This window comes from Protopterus annectens, chromosome 13.part0 (genome assembly GCF_019279795.1).
Source record: "Protopterus annectens isolate FY-2018-M chromosome 13.part0, PAN1.0, whole genome shotgun sequence".
Classification (NCBI taxonomy): domain Eukaryota; kingdom Metazoa; phylum Chordata; order Ceratodontiformes; family Protopteridae; genus Protopterus; species Protopterus annectens.
In genome coordinates this window covers 466,745,847-466,758,149 of record NC_056747.1, presented here as the reverse complement: position 1 = coordinate 466,758,149, position 12,303 = coordinate 466,745,847, and the positions used below count along the sequence as shown (strand labels likewise).

Here is a 12,303-nt window from a genome sequence, read left to right as displayed (position 1 = left end):
GGACATGTGACCTCATTACCTGGTTCCTCAATGCAGAGTTGAGGAATGCCAGGTTGTAGAACAGATTTGCTTCTCTGCTTGGAGTTGTGGAGTGCTAGATCAGGGAATGGCAGTTGGTGCTAGATGAGCCTACTACAGCCCTAAATGTGGAGAGCTAGTGATATTAGTGGATGACTAATCAATCAGAAGGGATGAAGTAAGACAGCACAAAAAGATCAACAGTAGACCAACATGATGGAGTGTGGAAAATTAAGGGGAAAAGGCAGAAGGCGTGAATTAGTAGTCAAGGAGGGTACAGGCAAATTGAGTGGCAGAGAGAAAGTTAAAAGGAGAACATAAGAGAGAGAGTTGCAGAAGGCAGAGCAAGAAAAGGAAGCTAAGGCAGGAACAGATGTAGACAGTACTGGCAAATTATGATGGGGGAGAAGAGCCAGATCCACAATCCGAGCAGGAGGGAAAGGGCACTGAGGCAGACTGGAACAGTATGGGGACCTTGTACATACAGGAGGAATGGTAAGTAAATTAGATATAGTATAGGGGAGGGATGCAACCAGTATGGATAGTGAAAAGAGCTGGGAGTGGTAGAAATGAAGATAGTGAGGTTTTGCATGTAGAATGAGGGTATATTGGGTCTCTGAAACTGGTGTCTTAGACTCTGACAATGAGGTGGTAACCAAGGTGGCAGTGATGGAAACAGATGAATTCATGTTGTGTTTCACTGAGGCAGTGCTCATCTATCCGAGGAAATGGCTGAGGTGATAGCAGGTCTAGGGAGGTGGCATAGAGGTGCTAGGCGATGGTGTGGAAGGCACCATTGTTGAAACGCTTACCTGTGCTAATGGCCAGTGCACTAAGGAAGGAGAAAATTATGTAGTGTGATTACTCTCTGCAGTAATGACCAAGGGAGAGAGGCTTGGTACTCATTGGGTCAGACTTCATATTAGCCCAAATGGGACAGTGGAGCTTTGTTTTGACATTTTTTCCAGCATAGAGGGATTTAAAATTGCCCAGGGTTCTGTGGCTGCAGGGCATGTGCTGTGCTTACAGTGCTCTCTACATACCTCTATCTCTTAATCTCCACTGTCTAAAAGCAAAAGGAAGTAACCTTGCTGCTAAATGGAACTCCTTCCAGAAAACAAAAGTCCAAATGCAAATAGTAAAAGGAGTGCCAAACCACAGACGGAGCCAAGAAAACTGCAGGCCTCAAAAGTACAATGGAACATGTAGTTTATTACATCCACTCTTATTACATCACACTTATTAATCTCCACTGTCTGATTGGGCAGTCAGCTGTCATAAAACGTGGAAGGTGACAAAGTGAAGGTATATGTGGTATCATTCATGATGCCTCTAAGAATTTAATACTTTGGAGTTTTCCAGGTTTGGCTATGTGTTATTTCCTGTGTGGGCGATGTATTTGGGAAAGTATGTAGTAGATTTTGTGAGGGAAGTGCCCCAACTCTCTCCATGGAGTGATACTCTCTTCATTGTTCTACCCACTGTGTTACTGACTGACATTTGCTGATATACAACTCCTACTTGGCTGGAAATCATGACACTGGTGTGCCACCAAGCACAATCCCCTTCTCTTTCCTCCTGAGAGAGAGCAGCAGGCATCACTTAAGTATCCCCTCCTACATTGGCTTTTCTGTTGCTTGGGCTGCTAATTGAATTCGGTTCATATTTATGGCTTTATCCCTTTACTCCATAGTGTTTTTTATAATACCTTTAAACAAAGTTTAATGTGGAGGGAGTGTCATAGAAACAGAAAGGAATGCAGGTATTCAGTCAGTAGATAGGTTTATACAGATTCAGAACATAGTAATAGGACAAGAAAAGGTGACTTGTAGCATGGGTGAATAGAATCACTTTGTAGTATAAGGACTCATGGCAGAAAGATGGAGGAACTGAAATCATTGATACAAGAGTGAGAAGATGGATAACAGTAAAGCATAGGCTCGTGATACTGGAGCTGAGCCTTAGAGGTTTCTAGATATAAATTGTTCAGGGATAAGGGAACAGGGATTTTTGAAGGTGAAGAAGCAATGAAGATACACAGAACTTCAAATGTGAGGTCAGAGAGGAAGTAAAGCAAATGAATAATGTGGCAGTAGAGCTATCCATGTCAGAACCTAGGTTTTTATACCTTGGTAGTTACGGAAAAAGGGGAGGGCTGATATATCACTGCAGAATATAATACCCCAGACACATCAAGGAGGATTAAGGCAATTTTAGCAGGGTTAATCTGCCAGGATCAGATGGAAATTTCAGGTTCCTGCATTGAGGCGTAGTGGAACATGACTGAGATCTTGGACTGTGAGTTTAGCCAGCTGATGTAGGATTATCCCGGGAAGGCTAGAACTTTGGATGTGATCCAAATCAATGATGAAGAAGTTATGCATGTCCAGGTGAAATTTCTGTTAACCAACAGAGACCGTACCACTGGGTGATCTTTGTATGCATGCACTAGCAGTTGTGTAAGACTACAAAGGCAGAAATAAAGATTTTTGTAGACTGCATTATGCTGAGGTCAGAGAAAAGTATGAAGATAAGTTAGGAGATTTGGAGCACATTGAAGTACAGAAGCTTTCATTGATGGAGTATGCAGTGCTGCTGACAAGGCCTGTGAGAAGGAGACAGAGGAAAAGGCCACACAGTGCAAGGTGGCTAGCTGAAAGGCAAGTTGCAGATTAAAACAAAGCTGTTCAGAAAATGATTTTTCAGTTTTCACAAAGGAAAGCAAAGGAAATGTGCCATCCTGTTACTGAGATGGGGGGGGGGGGGGCAGTAAGCAGATGCCTTCATGAAAGCAGAGGGGGAATGGGAACTGGCTGCTTTTACACTAAATAAAGCAGAATGACTGCCTTCCAGAGTCCTTGTGAATTTGGCTGATAAGTTGTCAGACCCCCTAACAAAGACCAACAGATCACTAGCTCTTGCAGAGGTGTTTGAGAACTGCAGGAAGGTAACTTGGGGTACCCTTGTACAACTTGGGGGAGGACAAAAAAAAATCCATGAACTTTACTTTAACATTAGAAAGAGGGAAGGTCATGGAGAAAAATATTGATTGGAAGGTTGCTATCATTCCTGGAGGAAATCTTCAGGACGGTAACTGATGTGTTTCTGGCCAAAAGGACCTGTCAGTTGACACCTGATCCAGTTTTTATGATTGAGTTAATAATGAACTTGACGGGAGAGTACCAGTTGATATGGTCTTTTTGAACGTCACCAAGCCCATTGCCTTAATCCCATATAGGTAACTCATAGGAAAACTGTAGGGGGTCAGGGGGTTGGACTATGTGTAAGGAACTTAGATCTCTGCAAGGTCGAAGGTATAAAAGAAAATGTTATAGTAAGAAATTATGATGTCAAGAATAAAAATAGTGACAAGTGTAGTAATGAGAATGGGGGCAGTTAATAATAATAGGATGAACCTCTTTGCTTATACAAAGATGGGCTCAACATTGGGTCATGGGAGAAGAGACTGTAAATAAGTATTTGGAAAGGCTGACTGGGGGAGCTGGGGCAGAAAAGTGGCACTTGAGTTTCAGTATAGACATATACAAGACTCCATTCAAGCCAGAGCAATCCTGTTGTGGAATATTAGTGTGGTGGAGTAGAATTAATGGTAACAGAGGAGGGAAAGAATAAGCAAGGATTTTCCACTCTGTAGATACTTGGTCAGGTCAGGCCACATAGGTTCATAGGTAAGTACTAGGCTAGTTGCCCATGTGGGCCATTTTAAGCCTAGCCAATTTCCTTTTTTTTCTGCTAGAAGTAACCAATCTTATTTGGTTATACACTGACCTTACCCATCCCATGGTCAGTAATTATGCATCACCCCTAATGAGAATAACTGGGATCATACCATAGATTATTTGAGAGGACCCATGCATGTGATTAAGCATTTACAAACTGTCTTTGCCCATTAGTAGTACAGGGGACAGTCCTGGGGTAAATGTTCTCTTTCCCATTCATGGCTGTAAATTGCGCTTGAAAATGGGCAGAGATGAACTTTGTTTTATGCAGATGTAGAGTCTGTTCCACAGCAGCCGTATCCTCTGTGAAGTACACCTCAACTCCAAACCGTTCTGTTGATGATGCAGTAGAGATTTAGATCCCTAGACTGAGTATTTCTGATGCCATTTGACTTGCTGATATGCAGTAAATCCATCAGTAATGGGTCAGAGGATGCCTTGTATGCCAGACAGTGGTCACTTCTTAGTCTATAAGATAAGTATAGTGACAGGGCTTTGAGTTAGTCCATGTAGGACATGTTTAGGCCTTGTATCCTTTTAGTAAGGTGTCTCTGTGCACATTCCAATTGTTGTGTGTCTGGACAGATGCATGCCAAGAGGGCCTTATTTTCAATGACTGGCCTAATGAGGACTGAGTAAATTTGGACAATGACATCTGAGATCTAGATTCAATTCCTTTGTGTATAAGCTGTGCAGTATGGAAGGACATTCTTATGCAATAGACGCATGTTGATCAAATGTTAGGTTGCTGTCAACTTAAGTTCCCAAATCCTGAACAACTGGAGTCAACTTTGTCAGTTTAGTACTTCCCTGGGGTAGATTACTTCCCATTGAGTTTTTTGGCATTTAATTTCAGATCGAGATATTGACGCCAATTATTTGTTTGAGGCAAACCTATCTGCACAATGGTTAATTTGTTTGGGATTCGGTGGCTACTCCTTGCTTGCAGTCGCCTACACACTTAGTTAGAACCATTTGATATTGGCTTTCACTTAAAAAAAAAGTAGATGTCAAACAGGAGAGGTCCCAGAACAGAATCCTGTGGAATTCTACTGGTGACTGGTCTGTTTGTATCTGTGAACCAAATGGCAATCCAACAGTTGATATATAGGGGGTTCATCTGAGTTTATTTAGCTTTTCTGTTTTGTCTGAGTGGGGAATTGTATCTAATTGTATCTAAAGCTTTGCCAGGTCCAGGTATGCAGTGTGTACCATTTTGCCTTCATCCATCGTTTTTGGAGGCTGAAATTGAACAGTATTTCATGGTTGTGGCTAAATTGTGCTTCATGCTAATTAGGTCCTGACAATATTTCTGGATGTATTTTATCAATGCAGTATTTGTAGTGTTTAATAGCATTTTTAGAAAAAAACAAAAAAGTGAAGCAGAAGCACCAAAATTGTAATTAGAATCCACCTTGTAGGTCCTCCAGAAAACGGAAAATACGAGGTTTGTTTAAAAAAAGTTTTAATGCACAATTTTAGAACTTATAATAGCTTAACTGAATTTTAATTGACTCTTTAGGACATCTTTGATAATGTGTTCAGTTCTAAAAGCTGTACAAGGAAAGAGATATCTTGGTGCTGGAAAAAGTCCAGAAAAAAAGTTACCAGAAAGAGCCATGTAGCGGAGGGGATCGAAAGACAAGAGAGACTAGAAGTGGCAGTGAGAACATATCTGTGCACAAGATCATGTCAGGGAACTGTGAAGGCATTATCCTGAAGGACAGATGGTGGAGGGGGGGGTACTCAGTCAACAGAGATAGTAGGGATTAAGTATTCTCTGTGGTATGCCAAAAGACTTTTTCACAGAGAGGATTGTAAGTCCATAAAATGGCCTTCCAGAATACATGGTGGTAAGAGAATCCACATAGACATTCAGAGTGCATGGGGGAAGTGTAAGGGGGGAAGGTATCAGGTAGGAGAGGCAGAATGTTAAATCCATTTAAATGGTCGATTAGGTAAGCCTATTGTCTCCTGCCATCAAATGTAATATCATATCCCTGACAGGTGAAAATAATTCTTGTATTGGTGGTCTTGCCCTCCCTTGAGTAGAAAGTGGCAGATGCAACTGTGTGGGATTGTATCATTTCAGACTAGTAAACTGCAGCAATTAAATACTTCAATAGAAAAGCATCAGGAGTTAAGAGGGTTCATCTGAAAATTCAGAAAGCACTGGCTATTGTTAGATTATGATTACTCTGCTTTCTTTCTTGCTGTATTGAATTGTTGACAATCTGGATTGGCGGTGCTAATTTTCAAGCAGGATACAGGAGAATATATTTAGTTGTGGCAAGTAATGCTCTCCACCCCCCCCCCCCCACAGTCCTTCCTATTCCTAGAAATCCTCCTCAGGATTACAGGCCTGGAGAATACATCAAGTAGAACTAGTAGTAGTACTGTGTACTCTGAATATCTTGTGGAGGTTCTAGAACAGTACATGGTTTCATGTCACCTGTTGCGTGCTATCCATTCTGTATGTGTGGAACGCGAGCTGTATCCACGTGTCTGACATAATGTCAGATACTTTCAAAGTGGTTAAAACAGTTTGTCTAAGGTTGTGCATTGTGATCCCTCCTGTGGATGACTTTTAAGGGCAGGATTTCAAAGCTTATTTGAGATTTGAAGAGTATCCATTTTGTGATGTGTGATGACTGCATTACTGTATGCAGGTAATGTTGACCTCTTGGTGTGTAAATGGCTGATCTTTGATGTCCATTGGAGTGGTTTACCACTGGCTGAGATTAAAATCTGCAACACTAAATTAGAGGTCATAGTTCTGTGCTGACACCATGGTTCTCTCCTGTGGATTTCTTTCTGCAAGTGAGAGAGGAGCAGCTATACTAGGTAGCAGAGTTTAGCCTTTTGTGGTCTTGCTCATGGGTGATTAGTACTGGACAATTAGTAGAATCACATTATATGAATGCAGCTACTGCTGTGTCACTGGCATTGTACTAGACTGTGGTCGTGAAGCATAAGTGGAATCATAGGATGAAGCTATTAGTTTACCAATCAGTCTGCATTCCCATCATCACAAGCAGTTGCATGCTTTGACTAACAACGAAATGGATATCATCACAGATGCAGGTGGTAGAAATGAGGTCCTTTTTCAGGGTTACTTGCCTCAGGCTGCATGCTACTATATGGACCTCTCATTTGTCTAGGATATTTCTGAGTGACATCTGGTCCTCCAGGTAAAGATAAATAAATTGAGATAATCTCATGCAAATCACATGAGGAAGCCCAAGGGAGAACTAGGAGATTGCTTGAGAATGCCTGATGATCCCTCAAAGCCTTTTGCTACAGATAAGGAAAGTCTGGTCTGCCTTAATTAACTTACTACCTCTCTGATCCTTACCAAGGTAAGTGCTGTAGAAAAATTATGGAGTTTAGTTATTTATAAAAATTTTTTTTTTTTTTTTTTTTTTTACATTTTATAATATTGTTTTGCACTACATTCAAATTTCTCGAGAGTTGTGTATTGCAAAAAGCGAAATTAGTGTCATATTTTCTTGCTAATTAGTTAAAATCAAATAAAAACTTTTGTTCCATCTGTAAATGGTATTACCAATTTGCTCTTGTGTTTGCAGTGCATGCCTGTTATCAAGCAATAGTGATGTTTTGAATTTTAATGCTTAAAACTTTTCCTGAAGTTACTGTTTTGTAAGTATATGGTGATAGTCACATTCTGGGTATTTGACAATATTAGTCAAGAAACTTCCCTAGGGCTAGGTGTTCTTTCCTCCTTTTACAACTTCTCTAAAACTGGATTTATCAGTAGTTATGCGTATTCATCCATTTTATATTAATACTTTATTTTTCATTTATTTAGGAAGGCATGTCAAATTTGTTTGGGCTAGCCAAAGAGGGTAGCAGGATGAATGAAGAAGATCTAAGATATGCTTATGATGCAGTCCGTATTGCTAACAGGTATGCTCTTGAGCTGTAACTTTCTGGACCTATTAAAAGGGCAACTTTATTTCATGACATAAAGATACTGTTATTTCCCAGAGAGGGTTCATTTTTTTTAGGAGCCTGTGTACTGTTAGTGTGACTACTAAAACTGTGCTGCATGAAATATGAACCTGTAAACTTTTATTTTGCTGGCTGCGTAAGACAAAAGGATGAAGTCTCGACTGTGAACCTGCTGACCCAGGATTCCTTGTTGCTGGATGAGCCATTGAAGAAGGGTGGAAATGAATGAGAGAGGATGAGGCAGGCAGCCTGGTGTGACACACAGTGCAGACTAGCTGCCAGGGAGAAGAGCAGCATTACAGCAGAAATGTACATACTCAACAAGCAACATATACTGCAGCTTGGGATTAGTTAGTTGTGCAGAAACACATGCCTCAGTGAAGTCAGCATTGAGAACAGTAGCATATGTCAGGCTGCACATAAAAGCCTCTTAGTGAAACAGGAGGATGGCACCTCGTGAGCTGCTCTCTAGTTTTCTATATTGAAAACTTTTAGGTTCCACTTTTGTGTTATTCCCACGTTCCACCCTGGGGCATTCAGGGACGTCATCTGTCTTGAAAAGTAAGGTGGACCTTTTGATTGATGAAACAAAGTGAGCTTTGTTTGGCCTCACTGTGGAGAGAAAAAGCACTTTACTTTTTATACAGTTTGCATACAGTCACTTACTGCACAAGTAAACATTTTCTTTGAACAGGTTGGTTTTTAAAAAAAGTTGTATATATATATATATATATATATATATATATATATATTTATATATTTGCTGAAAACTTGGATATTTGACAGAAATAAGAGTCTTCTCTTTAAGATAATGTGCAGTTTGTAACTAATGGAAATGCATATTACAATGGTTTGAGTTTGAAATCTACTAGGGAAGTTTGAGCTTTTGAGCATGCCAGAATGTATAGATATCAAATGTTTGATCAGAATCATAGCTGGCTTGTCTAGCATCAAGGATGGGTCTCCAAAAAAAAAAAAAAAAGTCTGGCCGCTCCCTTAGTCTGGTGCTCCAAGCCAGATCCCTACCCCTTCTGCTCTTCAATTAAAGTGCAAAAACAGATGACTCTATGTTCGTCATTCTCATTGTTGCATTAGCCTAAGGGTTGTATCCTGTCAAGGATACAACAGGTCAGCTGACAAAAGATTTCATCCTCTCCCACACTGTCACTCTTGATTGCTTATAGGCTAAGCCCTATTTGAAGAGATCTATATAAACAGCCAGAGTGACTAAAAATCCCCAGTACTTTCTTTTGCATTGTGTAAATGTATCTGAGGCTTTTCAGGATCAGAAGTCAACCTAAAGCTTTCTGCTAGACAGGTAAAACCCATTTGGGGAACCCTTTCACACTAATTTTTATCATTAGAAGTATATTTTCTATTTTGATCATTTTCTGTCAGAATTTTGGTACATCACTTTAAGAATACTAGCCTTTCAGGAATGTCAACAGACATTCCTCATGTACAGCTATTTTAGTCTAGGAACTACTTTCTAGGTTTGCGGGGTCAAGTTAAGCTATAAGGGCTAATTTTGCACTAGTTTTTGCTAGATAGAAAATTTTATTTTTCAGAAATTGTATTTCTTTGGCAGAAACTGAGAGTTTTAAAGAAATACCTACATACACTTCATCACAACATATTTGTTTTATTTTAGTGGAGGTTCACTTTGGGGAAAGTATCTTGTTTTTGACAGGAAATGGTGGTTTTGTGAGTCTGTAAGTTTGTGTTGTGGTATTCAAGTTTTTATAAGGGTTCTGTGCTGATTATGTAAACAAGTGACAACTTAACTTCTGACTGACTCCCTGTAGTCTAGCTTACCAACAATCAGGCTTCTTCCCTAGCTGCAGCATGGGTACTTACCCTGGTTTGCTGTTCCTTCCTTCAAAGTACCTAAAAAGAAAATACTGTTAAAGCATGAGCCCTTGTCTTCAGAATGGTCTCAATGTCCAAGCCAGTGGTAGGTGACTCTGCAGTGGCCACTGCTGATTCCTGAGACCATTTACTGGTTTCCTTGAATCCCTCTGGTGTAACCATGCTGCCCATTATGGACTGGGGGTCAGAGACTTCCTGTTTTTCTGTTCAATGTCCATTGTGAGCATGGATGAACTATTAATTTTAGGTGCTGGAGATAGCGTAGGAGAGTCATCCTGTGGTGACTGGGGAAAGAAGCCTCTTGCTCAGGATGATATACCTCCTCCTCGGTCTTCCTCCAAAGATATTCCTAGAAATGGAAATGAAAAGTTAACCATTCTAATAAGACAGATGGTTTCTATGTGCAAAAATAAAGAATCTACCTTAACCAGGAGTTTCCTGCAGACTGTTAATATTAGGTGTCAAGAGCTTCTTTCTTCTCTTTCTTATTTTGCAACTCCAAAAGATGAGGATTTTTTTTTTCAGATTATAATGTTGAAAGAGGCAGGGTTTTGTCACCTTGAAGGTTCCATAACCCAAGACTCTGACTCTTTAGATGGAGAACCTGAATCTGTACAAATGGAAACTTGCTCCTTTTCTGAGATGGATTCTAGTCTAAAGGATATGTTTGTATTATGACAGCTGGCTTCATGTCTTTGTTATTGAAATACTAATGTTACTCTGTCATATAATTATTTACATGTATGTGGTGTTGCTTGAAGCAAATAGAGCAGAAAAGAAAACGTATGCTAAGTCGGATACTGGTATTATAAATTATAGTATTGATATTTAGGAGTGACATTTCATTAATGGTTTTTCTCCCTGATTCTTGTGAAAACAGATTGGGAATCACTAGCAGCTTTAAAAACTTTATACTGGAATACTTTTTAAACCATGTAAAATGGTACAGTGGCTAAAACTCCACATGCATTATAATGAATTATGGTTAAGTCTCTACCGTAACCTTTTCTGTTCCTGAAATGGATTCAAGAAATTCACTTCTTGAGCTTTTTCCATGAGATATATTCCTTGAATCCATTTCTCAAATACACAACATCTGAATTATGATCGGAGATGTAAACATTATCCTTTGTATCACACTGCCATTGTAATCAGCTGTGGTCAATTCCTATGTTCAGTGGTACACATTTATGAACAATGTGTTCTTTAACAAAATAAAAGTATGTTTAACTCATTCCCTGCAATGGAGCTTTAGAAGTTTAAAATGTATCTTCCAGTGGGTGGAGCCTAAGGTTATTGATAGAATGAAATGATGTCCTCACATTTCAAACAAATGTGTACATATCTTAGGTGTTACTAAAGAAGTGCAAATAGCAAACTCTTCAGCACAAACTATTTTTATAGTGGTAGTATTCTTTACATTCTAGGCTTCAAACTGCATTGTACAAGTCACATTAAACACAACTATTAAGTTTATAATATTTTGTTAACAACTTACAGTATTTCAGCATTCACACAAGTTACGCACGTATTGTTAGCGGTTTACTTTTAAAATGTCGAACGGCACTATGTCGACTGTACTATAGTCGAACAAGGAAGTTCGAAAATAGTAATGTCGACATCAAAAAAAAAAATCTAGGAATGGTTTTAACATGGGTCGAGGTAGGTGTCCAGTATTATTCAGAACTACAAACATCTCCCCTACCTCGACCCATGTTAAAACACAGTCCTAGATTGTTTTTTTGTCGTCGACATTACTATTTTCGAACTTCTGTGTTCGACTATAGTACAGTCGATGTAGTGTCATTCGACATTTCAATAGTAAACCATTGTTAGCACTTTATTCATCCAAATGAAAGCTTTCATATGAGGCTAAGCAGTTCCGTCTGTGCTGCTTGGTTGTTGATCTTTAGAAAAACATGAAATGTATGACAATTTAAGTAAATATATGAGCAACAGTTAATATTTCTTTACTTGCACTAGACAGATGTCAAATGTCAACACAGTTTTGTTTGCCACTGTGCTAGTTTTAAGATGAAATATTTTAATACTTTGCATGTATCATTGTTTTGAAATTATTAATGCCAGTATGAACAGGCAATACTTGATGCCTAGAGGTGTCAGTAAATATGTAACCGCAGAAACACCTACAGACGTCACCTCGCTGTAATGAGTTAAAGAAGGTGTAACTTATTCTATGTCTCTTCCATAAGGCTCATATGGGCTAAAAAACTCAAAATGCCAAAACATACATTTTAGAACACATTAGTGGCATGATGTGTACCAACTTTAATAGTGCACTTTCATGATTGAGTCTACTTTGTTAGAGAATGTAGATTCAGTGTGCTTGGATAAGTTTTCTAATAAAGGAATGATAATGTGGTGATGAACTGAAGCATTTATTACTGGTATAAATAATAATTTATTATTGAATTTCAAAGTTTTTCCTTACAAGTAAGAAAATGACTATTAACTGGAGTACATGTAATAAAAAATGGTTATATTGTATTGTGTTATATGCTATTCATAAAGGGGTCCCAGCAACAATCTGCTTACCAGTCCAGAGACAGGACATAGAGGGCAAATGGAAGGTATATTTTGAGAAGCTTCTGAATGAGGATAACCCATTACAGAAGCTTCACAGCCTACAGGAAGGCGAACACACACTAGAAAAAGTAAAGTTCAGTTAAGGAAGATGAAGTCA

General features: G+C 39.2%; 1 protein-coding gene across 1 annotated transcript in view; it reads left to right on the top strand.

Moving 5' to 3' along the window:
* Positions 1-12,303, top strand: part of LOC122787918 (unconventional myosin-Vb-like) — a gene marked incomplete at its 5' end in the record, with an annotated part of 1,807,467 nt that overhangs the window by 1,211,196 nt on the left and 583,968 nt on the right. The window contains one exon of the mRNA XM_044054844.1: positions 7,588-7,685. Coding sequence (XP_043910779.1) covers positions 7,588-7,685 — 98 coding nt within the window. The remainder of the gene's footprint in view (positions 1-7,587; positions 7,686-12,303) is intronic.